The sequence below is a fragment of the Trachurus japonicus genome, chromosome 11 (assembly GCF_045865225.1).
Source record: "Trachurus japonicus isolate A0001 chromosome 11, Traja_1.0".
Taxonomy (NCBI): domain Eukaryota; kingdom Metazoa; phylum Chordata; class Actinopteri; order Carangiformes; family Carangidae; genus Trachurus; species Trachurus japonicus.
The window spans coordinates 8,952,957-8,971,997 of NC_140917.1; the positions used below are offsets into that span (position 1 = coordinate 8,952,957).

Below are 19,041 nucleotides of genomic sequence, written 5' to 3' on the forward strand. Positions count from 1 at the left end.
AACACAGGCTGAGTGTCGATTTCATGAACACTATTACAGTAGTAAACTGCTGCATCTTCAGCCTGGACTCCACTAATGCTCAGAGTAAAGTCAGAGTTTGATCCATGACCTGTAAAACGACTTGGAATCCCAGATTTCCGTTCATCAGCTCTGGAAATAAGAAGCTTAGGAGCTTCTCCATTTCTCCATTGGTACCAGTGTAAATAGTGTTTGCCACTAGGAGATCCTATAAAAACATTCTGACTGGTTCTACAGTTGATGGTGACTGAGCCTCCTACAGCAGAGCTCACTGCTCCAGGCTGAGTCACCGTGTACTGACTTCTGGACTCTGAGGACACAGAGACAGAAAGATAAAACAGAGTCATGGTTTTGTGGGCTTCATTTCAGAGGGACAGATGTTGATAGAGGAGTTGGATTCTCTGGACTTTACCTGTGAAGCAGCAGCAGAGGAGAGTCCAGATGAGGACGGAGACCAAAGTCATGTTTTTGATGAGGAGGATTTCTGTGTCTTGTGTTGTCATGAAGGACAGCTGTCAGTCATCCAGTCTTCAACTCTCAGGACTATAAACTCTCCCAGAGCACTGGAGCATGGTGCTGCTGATGCAAAGTGGCTCTCTATGGAAATGCTCTGACTCGACTGCTGTTACTCTGCTCTCTGTACCTCTTTTTGATTCTCATGCTCTGTCTTTCTTTCTCACATCTTTGTTCATTTCCTTTCATGTTTGTAACTGTAGCATTTCCAGGAAATAAATAAAACTGAATGCTCATCAGATTAATTCTGCTTTTAGAAATATAAAGTCATGTATCATCAGCATAGAGAGAGACCCAGTAAGCCTGCACACACTCAGCAGCCTTCTGTCTTTCTTTACAGTTTCAACATTATACTGTATATGTCAATGATGCTGGGAGCTTCTACTGACATTGTGTTTAATGTTTAATGACAATAAAGTTACTTTGATCACACAGGTGAAAATAATTGTTTATTACTATTAAAGCGACACATGTCTCCTGTGTTGTTCAGTTTTCTTAAAGCACTGTTGTTGCTTCAGGATTCATTGAGACTCTCTCAGTACGAGCAGACAGTGTCTCAGTGAAGCAGTCACATCCTGAACCCTGGAGGGAGCTGCACATGTACATGGTCATTTGAAGAAGATTAACAGGTTTCCATGAGCATGATGTCCTTCATATATGACCTCTGTTGAACCTGTGGACAGACTGTCTTCTGCTTTGTGTTTTCTCTGAAGAATCAACAATGTCACATGAGTCCAACCGTTTTTATTCACTGTCAGACGTTGTTCATACAATGTGTCTTAGAGCTTCTCCTAAACTGCTATCCAATGTTTACACAATCATGTCATGCTATTGGTGGTAGTATTAGATAATCTGGGTGTCTTTGACTTTATATCATCAATGTTTATTACTCCACAGCTGTCATTCTTCATGTGAGGAAACTTTCAGGTTGTTAAGGAGGCAGACGGACTGTTTGAAGTTATAGAGGAAAACTGATGGAGACAATATTAGTGTGTGTGTGTGTGTGTGTGTGTGTGTGTGTGTGTGTGTGTGTGTGTGTGTGTGTGTGTGTGTGTGTGTGTGTGTGTGTGTGTGTGTGTGTGTGTGTGTGTGTGTGTGTGTGTGTGTGTCCTCAGTGAACTGTATCAGTCTCTGCAGTATCTTCCAGCTGCAGCAGTCAGTTCAGTTTCTGTTCCCTTTGACTGAGGGAGGTTTTTGTACGACGCTTTTTCACTGTGTGAACACATACTGACTGTTGATATAGTGAAAACTCTGACAGTAGTAAACTGCTGCATCTTCAGCCTGGACTCCACTGATGCTCAGAGTGAAGTCAGAGTTTGATCCACTGCCTGTAAAACGACCTGGAATCCCTGATGCTCGAGTGGAAGCGTAGTAAATGAGGAGTTTAGGTTTTTCTCCATCTCTCTGTTGGTACCAGTATAAACGGTGGTATGGATAGCTATAATAAACATTCTGACTGGTTCTACAGTTGATGGTGACTGAGCCTCCTACAGCAGAGCTCACTGCTCCAGACTGAGTCACTGTGACCTGACCTCTGGACTCTGAGGACACAGAGACAGAAAGATAAAACAGAGTCATGGTTTTGTGGGCTTCATTTCAGAGGGACAGATGTTGATAGAGGAGTTGGATTCTCTGGACTTTACCTGTGAAGCAGCAGCAGAGGAGAGTCCAGATGAGGACGGAGACCAAAGTCATGTTTTTGATGAGGAGGATTTCTGTGTCTTGTGTTGTCATGAAGGACAGCTGTCAGTCATCCAGTCTTCAACTCTCAGGACTATAAACTCTACCAGAGCACTGGAGCATGGTGCTGCTGATGCAAAGTGGCTCTCTATGGAAATGCTCTGAATAAACTGCTGTTACTCTGCTCTCTGTACCTCTTTCTGTTTCTCATGTTCTGTCTTTCTTTCTGACATCTTTGTTCATTTCCTTTCATGTTTATAAGTTTAGCATATCCAGGAAATAATTAAATGCTCATCAAATTAATTCTGCTTTTAGAAATATAAAGTCACGTATCATCAGCATAGATAGAGACCCAGTAAGCCTGCACGCACTCAGCAGCCTTCCGTCTTTCTTTACAGTTTCAACATTATACTGTATATGTCAATGATGCTGGGAGCTTCTACTGACATTGTGTTTAATGTTTAATGACAATAAAGTTACTTTGATCACACAGGTGAAAATAATTGTTCATTACTATTAAAGCGACACATGTCTCCTGTGTTGTTCAGTTTTCTTAAAGCACTGTTGTTGCTTCAGGATTCATTGAGACTCTCTCAGTAGGAGCAGACAGTGTCTCAGTGAAGCAGTCACATCCTGAACCCTGGAGGGAGCTGCACATGTACATGGTCATTTGAAGAAGATTAACAGGTTTCCATGAGCATGATGTGCTTCATATATGAACTCTGTTGAACCTGTGGACAGACTGTCTTCTGCTTTGTGTTTTCTCTGAAGAATCAACAATGTCACATGAGTTCAACAGTTTTATTCACTGTCAGATGTTCTCATACAATGTGTCTCAGAGCTTCTTGTAAACTGCTATTCGATGTTTACACAATCATTTAATGTTATTGGTGGTAGTATTATATAATCTGGGTGTCTTTGACTTTATATCATCAATGTTTATTACTCCACAGCTGTCATTCTTCATGTGAGGAAACTTTCAGGTTGTTAAAGCGGCAGATGGACTGTTTGAAGTTTTAGAGGAAAATTGATGGCGAAAGTATTAGTGTGTGTGTGTGTGTGTGTGTGTCTTTGTGTGTGTGTGCGCATGCGTGCGTGTGTGTGTGTCCTCAGTGAACTGTATCAGTCTCTGCAGTATCTTCCAGCTGCAGCAGTCAGTTCAGTTTCTGTTCTCTTTGACTGAAGAAGGTTTTTGTACGATGCTTTTTCACTGTGTGAACACATGCTGCCAGTTGATAATATGGAAACTATGACAGTAGTAAACTGCTGCATCTTCAGCCTGGACTCCACTGATGCTCAGAGTGAAGTCAGAGTTTGATCCACTGCCTGTAAAACGACCTGGAATACCAGGTATTCTACGATGTGCATCAAAAATGAGCAGTTTAGGTTTTTCTCCATCTCTCTGTTGGTACCAGGCAAAATAGTGGTAGTTATTATGAACATAAACATCCTGGCTGACCCTACAGTTGATGGTGACTGAGCCTCCTACAGCAGATCTCACTGCTCCAGACTGAGTCATTGTGACCTGACCTCTGGACTCTGAGGACACAGAGACAGAAAGATAAAACAGAGTCATGGTTTTGTGGGCTTCATTTCAGAGGGACAGATGTTGATAGAGGAGTTGGATTCTCTGGACTTTACCTGTGAAGCAGCAGCAGAGGAGAGTCCAGATGAGGACGGAGACCAAAGTCATGTTTTTGATGAGGAGGATTTCTGTGTCTTGTGTTGTCATGAAGGACAGCTGTCAGTCATCCAGTCTTCAACTCTCAGGACTATAAACTCTCCCAGAGCACTGGAGCATGGTGCTGCTGATGCAAAGTGGCTCTCTATGGAAATGCTCTGACTGACTCCAACAGGGACTGGGATCAACCTGATCCTGTTTATTATCAGTAGATCAATCTATTGATTAGGGTATTGATAGAAAAGCTGACACTGAATGTGCTTTTGTGAATTTTCATTCAGATCTACCAATAAATTTATTATAAAACCAAATTTTGTCTGTTTGTATGTAATGCTAGAAAGACCACCGTTTGTTGGAAATATATTGAAAAATTAAAATATTTAAAAACCATTATAATTTAGAGAAATATTATCAATTGTTAATTTTCAACATTTTGAAAAAAACAGGAAGTGATTTATTAGAGTTTGTTGTTGTCAGAGTCAGAGAGCCGTGTCTCTGTACAGTGAGAGGTTTTTGTACGACGGCTCAGTCACTTTGTATCACTGTGGTACACGTTCGGTGGAGGAACCAGACTGGATGTTGGAAGTAAGTGCAATTTTTCATGTCTTTTATCCAATCACACTTTGTTTTTTTTATCTAGAATCTAAATATGTCATTATATGTCTTCATTTACACTTTTTTTCCTGAAATTTTCTGTCGACATCAGAAACTAGAGTTTTGTCTTTAAAGTGTAAATTATAAATCAGCACATTATCAGTGTTTGGTCCATAATAGAAATCATGTCATCAGATGTTTGGACGACAGAAACTTGAGGACTTGTAGTTGTAGTTGAGTCAGACAGAGTCAGAGCCGTGTCTCTCTACACTGAGAGGTTTTTGTACGACCACTCAGTCACTTTGTATCACTGTGGTGGACTTTTGGTGGAGGAACCAGACTGGATGTTGGAAGTAAGTTTCTCATCAAATCTTCAATATTGTCTCATCAGTTCAGCTTCTAATTTCTGTCAGTGAACATTTGGAGCAGATATAAATTTCCTCTGGGCTGATCCAGATCACTGTAAAATCTGTTTGATTCTTCATTTCTCCTGTTTAACACATGAAGCTGAACTCAGAGCAGCTTCACTCGACTTTTCTTTTCACATGTTCCACTTCATCAGTGAAATGTGAACAATTTGAAGAGCAGGAAACATTCAAGAACAACAATCCTGATGTAAAAACATGTTTTGTTACATTTAGTCTTTACATTTGAAACAGTTTGGAAGTTGAGTTGAAATGATTGTGAACAGTGAGACTGAAGTTTTCTGAGGCTGTTGGTTTCTTCTGGATTCATAGATGTCTGATGTTTAAATGTGGTCGTCACTTATTTGTGGCTCATAATGTCCTTTAACAGTAGATCTGATTAACTGTGGTGATCTTGATAGTAAATGTGTTGGGTTATGAATGGACCATGACTTTGTAGAAATAATACATTTTAAATGTATTATATTTTAAAAACCGTATTTATTTTTGTAATATAAAGTGCAGTAAAATGCAGCAGTTGAAATGTAAAATCAGCTTCTTCAGTTTCAGTGTACTTTGATATATTTCACTCATATGAGGACTCTTTCTGTGCTGATGTGCATGAGAGGTTTTTAAAGGGAAGTGAAACAATGTGTGAGTGAGTGAGTGACTGGTGGAGCAGAAAAACATCTGACAGAAACTCCTTCAAGGACAAAAGCAGCTCTCACACAGTAAAGGTGTCCAAGTGGCTGCTGTTGGATTGACACGTTGTGCTCTGTGTCTCCTATAGGTGATACCCGTCCCACCCTGACGGTGCTGCCCCCCTCCAGTGAGGAGCTGCAGCAGCAGGGGAAGGCCACGCTCATGTGCCTGGCCAACAAGGGCTTCCCCTCAGACTGGAGTCTGGTCTGGAAGGTGGACGGCAGCAGCAGCAGCAGCTGGGAGGAGAGCAGGAGCCCCGGGGTGCTGGGGAAGGACGGCCTCTACAGCTGGAGCAGCACCCTGAGGCTCCCTGCAGACCAGTGGAGGAAGCTGGGCTCTGTGACCTGTGAGGCCACCCAGGGCTCCCAGTCTCCGCTCTCAGAGACTCTGAGGAGAGACCAGTGTCCCCAGTCCTGAGCTGACTCACTGGGACTCTGATACTGGTTTTACTCTGCTCCTGCTCTCTCTCTCTTTGATTTCACATGTTTAACTAACAATATTTACCAGCTTCTCTCAGTGTTTCAATGTTTTTTCTGTGTTTTCACATAATAAAAATCTGATCATCACATCATTTGTTTTCATGTGTTTTCATTTGACGTGTCCATGACGACTTATTGTTCCCGTGTGATGAGTTCAGGGAGAAAGTCTAGAATGATGAAAAATATTTGTCCATACAAACTTTAAATTCATCCTGTAGTGTTTATAAACTCAGTAAGATCTTATCATTATTGATGAATTGATCAGTATCAATATAATATTTTCAAGTGTTTCCTCTATTGTCGCTATTCTCAATCACAGATATTTACACATGCATCATCTGATGAGCTGAAAAACAAAGACACATGAATAAACTAAGAAAAGTAAAGAAATAAGAAAACTGAAAAATTCTCTTTCTTGAAATACAAAGCAGAGCATGACTAAAATGTCTAACAGTCAAATAACAAGTAATTATCATATGTGAATATATGAATAAATCTATGATATTTAATTGTATATCAGTACAATTTCACAATTTAAACAAAAAATGAGTTCATATTCATGAAATACAATTGTGAGAAAAATCAATATTTTCTTTCAGTGTTCATGTCATCAAACTTCACTTGAGGTTTTTGTTCATGTAGAGCAGATTGTTTCAAACTTTTTTTTATATCTGTGTAGTAACAGTGAATAATCTTTGTCTCAAGTATTTAGTGTTAAATGTTCATAATGGATCATTATTAACTATGATTTAGTTCAAGTTGTATTGTTTTAGTTTCAGTGCAGCTGTTGAGTCAGATCAGTTCCTCTGCAGCTGAGGGAGGTTTTTGTACGACGCTTTTCCAGTGTGTGAACGGTATGAAACCACTCTGCTGACAGTAATAAACTCCTGAGTCTTCATCCTGAACTCCACTGATGGTCAGAGTGAAGTCAGTAACACTAGATGCCTGTCCTGTAAAACGATCTGAAACTCCAGACTGTCGACCATTAGCTCTATAAATCAGGAGTTTAGGAGCTTCTCCAGGTTTCTGAAGGTACCAGTTCAACCACTTCTTTTCAGTATGCTCAACACTTTCACTGGCTTGACATCTGATAGAAACAGTCTGACCAGGAACAACAGCTTGAGATCCAGGACTCTGAGTCAGGATTTTGTCTCCTGATGAACCTGGAAAACATGAACAAGAGGAGAAGAGTTATTGAGACAAATCCATCTTGGAGAAACATCAACATCCAAACAGAAGAGGATCATTTCTTGAACATGGAGAATAGATGGAAGAAGGTCAATGCTGCTGGTTTCAGTGTTTCTCCATCATAGCAGAACATCATTTTGGTGAACCTGGTTCCATCCTGAAGCAAAGTTTTCAGCAGAGAGTCTCACCCTGAACAAGGAGCCCCAGGGTGGCCAGCAGTAGAGTCACAGACATCATCATTGAGCTGCTGTGGTGTCAGTGGCTGTGAAAGGCCTGGACACACACTGATCAACACTGGCCTCTTAACGGCTGGGAGCAGAGAGGAAGGACACATATGCAAACACACAGAGTCACTCAACTGGAGCTGTCCTCAACACATCATGCTGTGTCCTCCTCGCAACACTTGGTCTGGACATAGAGCTGTACCACTTAAAACACAACTCTCACAAATTGTATGTTGGATCTTTTTTCTGATTAAAAACCAACAACATTTGTGCAGTTGAACGTTCAGTCTTGAACATCCCACACCTTTTATACTCAGCCTATTGGAGGCCACAGCAGCCAGTGAACCTGGTTATGAGAGCATCAGAAGCTGATAGTGAGACAGTCAGTTGATCAACAGAGGTGTTGATAGTTTGGACTGTGTAGGTCAATGGTACAGCAGGTTAGGGTTCATCTGTATGCAGATGATGTAACTATTTAATGGTGCTGAATTATTCCAGTCTGATATATAGGCATGGTTTCCTGTTGTTTTATTAATACATTGTGTCACTGTGGTGTTGGTAGATTCAGAGTTTAACCTGTAAGATTTTGATTTTTCATTATTGTGTTATTTTCAAAGAAAACGTCTAAATTCGTAATGAGAATGGTCAGTCCAACAGTTGATGGTGACTGAGCCTCCAACAGCAGAGCTCACTGCTCCAGGCTGAGTCACTGTGACCTGACCTCTGGACTCTGAGGACACAGAGACAGAAAGATAAAACAGAGTCATGGTTTTGTGGGCTTCATTTCAGAGGGACAGATGTTGATAGAGGAGTTGGATTCTCTGGACTTTACCTGTGAAGCAGCAGCAGAGGAGAGTCCAGATGAGGACGGAGACCAAAGTCATGTTTTTGATGAGGAGGATTTCTGTGTCTTGTGTTGTCATGAAGGACAGCTGTCAGTCATCCAGTCTTCAACTCTCAGGACTATAAACTCTCCCAGAGCACTGGAGCATGGTGCTGCTGATGCAAAGTGGCTCTCTATGGAAATGATACATGTCTGCTGTCTCTCTGCTGTGGTCAACAGTAAAAGCTCGTCCTTGAAGTCCAAACTGACTCATTGTATCAGGTCACAGGGACGTTGCAAAGAGTTCATAATCATTCATCAATGAGTTGATTTTTATATATTGATCAGCTGACAGATATTTACTCACGTCACGTCAACGTGATTGTATTATACTGTTACAGTGAGCATGAGGCCAATTTTTTTAACTTGAAAAGTCCTGGAAATAATATCCGGTCTCCTGTGACTCTTCATCTATGTTGATTCCAAATTCATAAAATAAAATAAAATACATTAGGCTACAAGTAAATTGTACATATTTAATATGGTGTCTTAATTTGCTTAGATTCTTTCTGATTTTTTAGTAAGAAATGAAAGGGAATATTTCCAAACCATATAGAATGTGAATCACTGGCTATCCTTTCTCTTTTTATGGAGGTTCTCTGACGACATTTTTATTTACCTGATTGAAGTTATTGTTAAAGTTGTAATTCTTTTTTTTTAAATATTTTTTTTGCTTCTACAATTTCTTTTCTTTTCTTAAAAAACACTTTACATTTTATGTCACAGTAAGTAGGCTAAGAAATAAAGGTTACCCCAACAGTTGATCAAGAAAATATTTTAGAAATTTAATTATTTGATAATTCAGCCTATATATATAATCATATGTTGATCTCACTATTTATACATTAAAAGGGTTTGTAAATTTGCTGTTGCTTTAGTTTCAGTGCAGCTGTTGAGTCAGATCAGTTCCTCTGCAGCTGAGGGAGGTTTTTGTACGATGCCTTTTCACTGTGTGCGTGGTGCGCTTCTACTCTGCTCACAGTAATAAACTCCTGAGTCTTCAGCCTGAACTCCACTGATGGTCAGAGTGAAGTCAGTTCTACTAGATGCCAGTCCAGTAAAGCGATCTGAAACTCCAGACTGTCGACCATTAGCTCTATAAATCAGGAGTTTAGGAGCTTCTCCATGTTTCAGAAAGTACCAGTGGATCCACTTAATGTTATTATGCTCAACACTTTCATTGGTTTGACATCTGATAGAGACACTCTGTCCCAGAACAACAGACTGAGATCCAGGAGTCTGAGTCAGGATGATTTCTCCTGATGAACCTGGAAAACATGAATAATAGAAGAGATATTGAAACAAATCCATCTTGGAGAAAGATCAACATCCAAACAGAAGAGGATCATTCCTTGAACATGGAGAATAGATGGAAGAAGGTCAATGCTGCTGGTTTCAGTGTTTCTCCATCATAGCAGAACATCATTGTGGTGAACCTGGTTCCATCCTGAAGCAAAGTTTTCAGCAGAGAGTCTCACCCTGAACAAGGAGCCCCAGGGTGGCCAGCAGTAGAGTCACAGACATCATCATTGAGCTGCTGTGGTGTCAGTGGCTGTGAAAGGCCTGGACACACACTGATCAACACTGGCCTCTTAACGGCTGGGAGCAGAGAGGAAGGACATATATGCAAACACACAGAGTCACTCAACTGGAGCTGTCCTCAACACATCATGAAAGAACAAGTGCAGATTAATTGTTTGTCTTCACATCAGGTTACTTCAAATATCAACTTTACATTATATAATTTAAATACCAAGGACTGATTTTTGACACAAAGGAAGACACCATGTTTAACATCATTTTATCTTTAGTACTGAAACCTGTCTTTTGCATGGTTCAGCAGTGATGCTTGTCTGTTTCCATCGTTACTGAACTGAGAGAAGGAAGTGAAACAGGCTGACGGCCAGTTTCATCCAATCTTGTGACTACCCAGGAGGAGCAGCATGCAGCCTCCTCTGCTACAGCCAGCAGGGTGGAGTTCAAATCCTTTTGCTTCAAACAGCCTAAAACTTTGTGTCAGAAATTTCACTATTTTCTCTTTTAAAAGGTATTCAGCAGAACTGGTGATTAGAAGAGATACAGCAATGTTTGACTTCTGGTCCAGAATGCCATTTAATGCCATTTTAAAAAAGGGCTTTTTTGGTTTAGGGGGTCTTTAAGAAAAAGTGTCAGAGAAAGATATGAAGTAGGCCTGTTGCATTCATATCATTAAATCATAGAGACAGAAGTCAATATGACACAAAGAAATAAGAGATTTGAAGGCTGAATAAACAGTGGTACAGTTGAGGTACGTAAGACATGTTGGTCCTCTCACGTTGTTGATATTAACTTGACTTTACTACCATCTTGTGGTTGAGACACGTAGGCTATTGATTCTGTGTTCATCTACAAATTGGAATTGTGTCAGTGCACTGTTAAAAAAAAACGATGAATTGAATATTGCAGTTTAACAACACAATTTTAACATATTGTGCCTCTATTATTATTAGTTATTATTATTTTACATTCTTTAATGGTAAAAAGTTGTGGCTATTCCTTCCACCTCCCTCTCCCGGAACCTTTGGTGAGGACAGATTGTTTCCCCCCGACGTCTTCCTGTGTGAAGCACTCCGCTGGTTTGTTTACTTTTTATTATCCAGGAACTGGGTAGCCTACAACTAGAAGCTCCTCTGTCGGCGCGACTTCTCCCACAGTCAAAAAGTCTTCACCTGGGAGGATTCAGCGTGTCGCTGGGTGAATTTAAAACAACATGTCCGCGGACCAGCCGTTGTTCCGCGGCCGCTGTTCTCCGCTGTCCTTCCCCGGCGGAGCGACGGCGCTGGTGGAGAGCTGCGAGCCTCCGAGCGAGCCGCTGCCAGAGATGGAGATGGAGAGTCTGCGGATGTTCCTGAACGAGCGGCTGACCGCGGCGGTGGACGACATCCTGGGGGTTTTCGGGAGGACTGTGGCGCGGTACCGGGAGCAGATCGACCTCCAGCGGCGACAGCTGGACAGCCTGAAGTCCGAGGAGAGCAGGTGGAACCGGGCGGCAGGTCGGTTGGTGTCTCCCTCTCTTTGACCAATGGAGGAAGTGTTCAGCTCCTCAACTTAGATTAAAGTACCCCAGTGTAGCCTACTACATATTCAATCAATATGCCACTTAACCTGCCTTAAAGCAGAAGTAAGCGGAATATTTGTGTTAATATAAGTCTTAAATAGTTATATCTTCCGACGGCAATCACTTACATAGAGTGTTTGGTCTGAAACACGGGTCTGTCAGTCACTCTGCTCTGCTGTAAGCCCAGGAGAAAACTTTCCTTGTATCCTACAACCTTTATCCAATGAGGAGAGAGAACAGCAGGTAACACTTTATTTTAAGGGGTCCTTGTTCCTGTGTATCTACCGAATTAATTACAGTGTAATTACCTATGTAACCGTATGTAATAACATGTACTTAAATTGTAAATACATAGTGTATTTTGGTGTACTTACAGAAATGCCAAAGTGGCCTCTCTCTTTGCACAAGCATTTCTTATTACAAGTGTAACAAGGACCTGTAAGTACACTAAAATACACTATGTATTTACAATGTAAGTACATGTTATTACATACGGTTACATAGGTAATTACACTGTAATTAATTCGGTAGATACACAGGAACAAGGACCCCTTAAAATAATTGTTAATTTAGGTCCTTGACTGTAAGTTAACAGATAGTTTACAAGCTGCTTGTTATTCACTTTACCTTTGAATACCGGTAGACGGTAGCTTAGCACAATAACAAGCTATGTTTATACATGGTACTGGGCCCAGCTTAATATAATATAGGCCTCCTTTTTTTGTAACATAGTAGGGTCTGAGTTTACTAATGGAGCTTTAAACAGTAGTATGGCCTCTGTGATTGTTGCATTTAGGCTGTTATCTTATTATTGATGTAAAATTACTGATGCTCTGAAATGAAGTTGGTTTTCAATTCAGTTTCAATCATTATCTTATTCACCAGGTTAATTCATAAGTGAGAGCACTGTTCCCTGCTTATTGATAGTGTAGGTTAGGGAGAGAGACACTGCTTGACTTATAATAAATGACATATAAATTAATCTGAGCAACAACTGATCTGGTTTTTCTATGGTCCTCTCCTCTGCTTCCCCTCAGACCCTCTGCAGGATTCCTCCTGGATTAAAAGCTGCCCTGAAGAGCAGATGATGTGTCTCCAGATGGACCAGACCAGCGGTCTGGATCAGGGCGACGCCGTTTTCTCAACCGCTGCAGACATTAAAACAGAGGCAGGTGGTGAGAACAGCGACGGACACGCTGATCCTCCACGTGTGGCTGATAGCCACCTTATAACCGAGGACTCTGACACCGAAGACAGTGGAGACTACTGGAGAGAGGCTGCAAGACTCTGGAAGCCAGATGTGGCAGAAGAGGCAGAAGAGGCAGAAGGTCAAAGTTCAACTCCGAGCAGCAAGGAGGAGAGCTCCACCAATCACAAACCATCACATCAGATCCCACCGGTGTTCGCCTGCAAAGTTTGCGGCGAGTCCTTCCAGAGGAGGAGTTACCTGTTCACCCACACGTCGGCACATTTGAGAGACTGCGGCGTGTGCGGGAAACATCTGGAGCGCAGCGAGAGCCTGAAGCTCCACCTACGTGTTCACAGAGAGACGCTGTTCCGCTGCAGCGTCTGCGGTCAGACTTTCACCCTGCAGGGGAACCTGAGGACGCACATGAGGATCCACTCGGGCGAGCGTCCGTTCGGCTGCAGCATCTGCGGGAAGAGCTTCGGCAGGAGGGCGACGCTGGTGCGGCACGTCCGCAGCCACACGGGCGAGAAGCCGTTCACCTGCACGCACTGCGGCCGGGGCTTCGTGGAGAAGGGGAACCTGACGGTGCACCTGCGGACGCACACCGGAGAGAGGCCGTACTGGTGCTCCATCTGCGACCGGCGCTTCAGCCAGCTGTCCTGCTTCTCCAGACACCCCTGTCAGAGGAGAGGCCAGACCTCGAATCCCCGAATCGCTCCCACCTGAAAACACGAAGGTTATCCAGTAGCATTTCAAAATAAACTTCTGCTGTGAACTGTCAGTCCTGATAATGAGTTGGATGCTAAACACCCCCAGGAAGTCTCATAATATTTCCTATAATGAGTTGAAGAGCTTTATAGCTGCTCAGAGTGAAAGATCAATGGTGACACATAACTAATGGGCTCCTCTTTTGTCTGTAATGTAGCAGTTTCAGTCGCACAATCAACTCACAAAAAAGTTGGATTTGATATCAATACATTTGTATTTTATATTATTAATAAAACTGTTTAAATATACCCTCCACAATTTCCTACCTCAAGGTCCTAGTCCTATATGCTGTCAACCTGTTAAGTGTCAAATTGAAACAATAGCGGAATAAACAATGGTGGAATCAGTTTATCTGTTTATTGCAGTTTAGTTATTAGTGCTGTATAATGACCACTCTATAATGACACCTGCACAGTTTGAAAACAAAAACAATATTTGTTTTGATGCATTACTGCCATGGGGTTTTTAATTTTCTATGTTGTCTTAAAGGGATAGTTCAACATTTTGGCAAATTCGCCTATCGCCATAATCCCTATAGTCATAGCAGTAGGTTTGTTACCTTTAATTGTCGGTGCATGTTATTTTGAGATCCTCGGGGCAGAGACACGAGCTGCTTAGTGAACACAATAGAGATGAACGGTACAGTCAAGTCCTCTGTCCCTCATCAAACTCATCAAATACACAATCCAACAACTCCAAAACGATCTGGTGGATAAGTTGTGACCTGCGCATTTGCCACGCTATGAAATAATAATGCAACACTAGAAAATTTCCTCTCGGGAAATTTTGAATGGGCCACGGGAGCTACTGCGGGTTGTGCCATCTCTGTCAACATGGGAATCAAACCCACGATCTTAAGGTCAAGACAGAGCTGATCAGACAGACATGATCATCTTTCTATAAGCACTGATATGGAGGAGCTGTAACCACATTAGGTTAACTGTGTGTGTGTGTGTGTGTGTGTGTGTGTGTGTGTGTGTGTGTGTGTGTGTGTGTGTGTGTGTGTGTGTGTGTGTGTGTGTGTGTGTAACTGTAATCACATGAAGCTGGCTCTAGAGTCTGTGTGTGTGTTGTAGTTAGTTAGTAGCTGCATCCTGTGTCAGTCTGATTTAGCTGTGTCTGTGTTTATAAACATTTAAACGAGCGCCAGGTGGATTGTTTATGAAGTTAACGAGCTCTGGCCTGAGGATCAAAGAGGTTACCACGGCGATAGGGGCCCCCGCAGGCTGAGACAGACAGAAACGTGGAGAAAAAGAGCCATTTTCTGCCTCTAAACCGGTCTCACATTTAGGCTTAGCATGACAAAACGGTAACTCCTATCAGAACAAAACACAGATCAACGTTGCTCTAAGGACTTACTGAAAATTTCGGTACGATTTGGTGTTTCTACAGTAAATATTTTGGCGACGCTGGCAGTTTTAAAACATTAGGCCGTTCTGCTCCTCTCAGAAAATATTTGTATTGGACTCAATGAGGAGCAGAGACAGACGTGGCCGCACTCAGAGGCTGATTCTGTAAGTTCTGTAAGTCTCTCTGATATTTTGAGCACATGACATGAGAGATAACAAGTTTGTCTTACAAATTCTGAAAAAATTATGTCTGTAGAGTGTAAATTGTGGCCGTGCTCACAGTTTATCCAGAAAAAATACAGAATGTTTCTTCACTCTCTCCCACTCTAACTGATGATGTCACGCACTCTGACACGAACATTCTATGCAATACACACCCATTATAAACTCATAATTTCTCCAAAAATGATCATGGTCATTGATCAGGGATTGATCAAAAACTATATGACCTATCAAAACGTGGAGTAATACGACAATACACAAGACTTGTGTCTACTGTTTAAAGTTTAAATGGAGTCTCTAGGTGAAAGTATGCCTGAGCAGTAGACTTTTGTTAAACTCCAATGATTGGTCTTTTTCGCTCTTTTTTTCCCGCCCGTCCCATTGACTTACATGCAAAAATTTTGCGCAGTAAATCGCGACTTACGTCGCGAATAATTCGTACACTGTTGAGAAAAGTAATAGCACACCGATCCCGATCAAGACGCACGTTTTGATATATAATTTGGCCTGCAACTCGACTAGTAGCGAACCGAAAAAGCGTCCGGAAGATGAAGGAGAACTAGAAAAAGATAGCATTTCCTGCAGAAAATGCGTGTGAATGCTGAAAGCAGCTGAACGCTGTTGCTGAAGCAATGCTGAATGAGCTGAAGAAATTGTTGAATCAACGCTAAATTAGCTGAAGAAACTGCTAAAGCAATGTTGAAAAGACTAATGCTAGAGTAGAGTAGAGAGTAGATGAATACTTTATTCATCCCTAGGAGGGAAAAAGCTGAAACATGTAACTTGTAGTGTGAGATGAATGCCTTTTTAAAGGTAAAAAGCAGTAGAAATGCTAAAGGGAGAAGAAAACATTGAAATTCTGCATGTTTAAATGTAATGGTTAAATAGTTGAAATCTGCAGCTAACCTGACAGGAAGGACAACTGATGAACCAGCACTAACATAGCCGAAGCAATGGCTGAGAATATATTTAAAAGTAGAAGATGTGAGACTTTGTATGAAATGGCTGGAAATTACTTGAATTGTCAAAGAAGAGTTTGAAAAATTCCTGAATTAGGAAAAAAGTTAATGCCTACTGAAATACATTGTAAACTGACAGCAGAAGAACATTGTTGAAGAATATAGATGGAGCATTAGCTGAGGAGTAGAACATGTAAACAGCGGGTTTAATGGTGTGAAATGGTTGAGAAGAGCCTCAGTAGTTTAGGATACGTGTAGAACAATGTGTTCAACATGACCAAAATGGAGAAATGTGTATTTTCAGTTTAAATGGCTAAAGAACAAAATTAACAGCAACGAGTCCATTAACTACAACAGGAAGATAGAGAGGTACATACAAAACAGTCAGACAACTGTAGGAAAACTGTGTGTGTGTGTGTGTGTGTGTGTGTGTGCGTGTGTGTGTGTGTGAGAGAGTGAGGAAGATATACAAAAGTGTGTGTGTGTGTGTGTGTGTGTGTGTGTGTGTGTGTGTGTGTGTGTGTGTGAGTGAGGAAGATATACAAAAAGTTCTGACCTGACAACTGTATGAAATGTGTGTGTGTTGGACGTGTGTGTCTGTTTGTGTATGGTTAGTGTGTGTCCATTTGTGTGTGTGTTTGTTGTGTGTGCATGTGTGTCTGTTTGTGTGTAAATGTGTAAATTGTGTATGTGTTTGGTAAGTGGTTGTATGTTTGTTGGGTGTGTGTGTGTGTGTGTTTGTGTGTGTGTGTGGTAGTTAGTGTGTGTCCATTTGTGTGTGTGTGTGTTGGATGTGTGTATGGTGAGTGTGTGTCCATTTGTGTGTGTGTGTGTGTCCATTTGTGTGTGTGTGTGTGTGTGTGTGTGTGTGTAGTAGTTAGTGTGTGTCCATTTGTGTGTGTGTGTTGGATGTGTATGCATGGTGAGTGTGTGTCCATTTGTGTGTGTGTGTGTGTGTGTTGGATGTGTGTGTATGGTGAGTGTGTGTCCATTTGTGTGTGTGTGTGTGTGTGTGTCCATTTGTGTGTGTGTGTGTGTGTGTGTGTTGGATGTGTGTGTGTGTGTGTGTGTGTGTGTGTGTGTGGTAGTTAGTGTGTGTCCATTTGTGTGTGTGTGTGTGTGTGTGTATGACCGACAGACAGTCAAACAGAGAGAATGTGTGTGCGTTGCCATGGTGACGTTGCCATGGTGAGGTTACCATGGTGAGGTTGCCATGTTGAGGTTACCATGTAACTGTTGGCTGGTGGCTTTAAGGCATGGTGGCAGCTTTAACCATAGGCTTTAACTGCTCTGTGACACCCTCAAACAGATCTAATGTACGACAAATCTGTACTTAGTACGAGCAAAAGGTTTACATTTTCCGAACCATGAGACCTTGCTGAACGCGTCCGTGTCACTTTGGTGTTTCTAGAGTAAAAATTGTTGATTGTGTCGCAGGTTGGAAACTTTGGGACGTTTAGAAAATCAGCGCCTACTTTTAAATGGGAGTCAATGAGAGGAAGAGAGGGAACTGGCCGCACTCAGAGGCTCCCAGTTTAAATTGTGTTTGTCTCTCTGGTTTTTTGAGCACATGAAGAGATCGAGGATGAGCTTGTCTACAAGCATGCCCGAAATTATGTGTGTAGAGTGTAATCTGTGGCCGTGCTGACAGGATAGAGAGAAAAATGTGAGAGGATTTTTAGACCCTCTGTCACTCTACCAACTGCCAACGTCCGAACATTCCGTCCCATTGACTTTCATGTTAAATCTGAATTTTGTCAGAAATTTTAATGATTTTAAAACTATACATATATCTGAAACTGTTGAAGATATCAATAAGCTGAGATATAGCTGAATAGTTGAAAGGTTTGTGAACAGTTTAAAAGTTGAATGAAGTCTGTAGCTGAAAGTATGCTGAAGCTATTAGAGGCTGAATGAAGCAGAAGATTTGAAGAGTTTGAAGACTGTTTCAATTCATTTCCTATGAGAGAAAAATTGCAGAAAAAGTTAAATATTTTAAAAAGAATAAATAGTATGAAAGAGAAAAATAATAGCATAAATGTCCTGAAAAAGCTGCACGTTTTGATATATGAATTGTTGAAATAGCACAAAGTATGAAGGAGCAGAAAACTGCTGAAAAAGGGAAGAAGAAGTAAGAATAATAACTAGAAAAAGAAAGCATTTCCTGCAGAAAATGCGTGTGAATGCTGAAAGCAGCTGAACGCTATTCCTGAAGCAATGCTGAATGAGCTGAAGAAATTGTCGAATCAATGCTAAATTAGTTGACAAAACTGCTAAAGCAATGTTGAAAAGACTAATGCTAGAGTAGAGTAGAGTAGAGAGAGTAGAGGAATACTTTATTCATCCCTAGGAGGGAAAAAGCTGAAACATATAACTTGTAGTGTGAGATGAATGCCTTTTTAAAGGTAAAAAGCAGTAGAAATGCTAAAGGGAGAAGAAAACATTGAAATTCTGCATGTTTAAATGTAATGGTTAAATAGTTGAAATCTGCAGCTAACCTGACAGGAAGGACAACTGATGAACCAGCACTAACATAGCCGAAGCAATGGCTGAGAATATATTTAAAAGTAGAAGATGTGAGACTTTGTATGAAATGGCTGGAAATCACTTGAATTGTCAAAGAAGAGTTTGAAAAATTCCTGAATTAGGAAAAAAGTTAATGCCTACTGAAATACATTGTAAACTGACAGCAGAAGAACATTGTTGAAGAATATAGATGGAGCATTAGCTGAGGAGTAGAACATGTAAACAGCGGGTTTAATGGTGTGAAATGGTTGAGAAGAGCCTCAGTAGTTTAGGATACGTGTAAAACAATGTGTTCAACATGACCAAAATGGGGAAATGTGTATTTTCAGTTTAAATAGCTAAAGAACAAAATTAACAGCAAAGAGTCCATTAACTACAACAGGAAGATAGAGAGGTACATACAAAACAGTCAGACAACTGTAGGAAAAGTGTGTGTGTGTGTGTGTGTGTGTGTGTGTGTGTGTGTGTGTGTGTGTGTGTGTGTGTGTGTGTGTGTTGGATATGTGTGTATGGTCAGTGTGTGTCCGTGTGTGTGTGTGTGTTGGATATGTGTGCATGGTCAGTG

General features: G+C 41.3%; 1 protein-coding gene and 1 pseudogene across 2 annotated transcripts; both read left to right on the forward strand.

Moving 5' to 3' along the window:
• Window positions 1–5,680: 5,680 nt before the first annotated feature.
• Window positions 5,681–6,156, forward strand: LOC146978179 (Ig kappa-b4 chain C region pseudogene; annotated as a pseudogene). Its single transcript, XR_015037056.1, has one exon. The product of XR_015037056.1 is annotated as an Ig kappa-b4 chain C region pseudogene (transcript).
• Window positions 6,157–10,990: 4,834 nt separating this feature from the next.
• On the forward strand, window positions 10,991–13,418 carry LOC146978180 (uncharacterized). The gene is made up of 2 exons (XM_085790329.1): window positions 10,991–11,398; window positions 12,501–13,418. The coding sequence occupies exons 1-2, from the start codon at window positions 11,116–11,118 to the stop codon at window positions 13,376–13,378; spliced, it is 1,161 nt and encodes a 386-aa protein (XP_085646455.1). The 5' UTR covers window positions 10,991–11,115; the 3' UTR covers window positions 13,379–13,418.
• Window positions 13,419–19,041: the final 5,623 nt, after the last annotated feature.

Coding starts and splice junctions, on each gene's coding strand:
- LOC146978180 (XM_085790329.1), top strand. CDS start 11,116: ATGTCCGCGGACCAGCCGTTGTTCCGCGGCCGCTGTTCTCCGCTGTCC. Junction 11,399..12,500: donor CAGGTGGAACCGGGCGGCAG/GTCGGTTGGTGT, acceptor GCTTCCCCTCAG/ACCCTCTGCAGGATTCCTCC.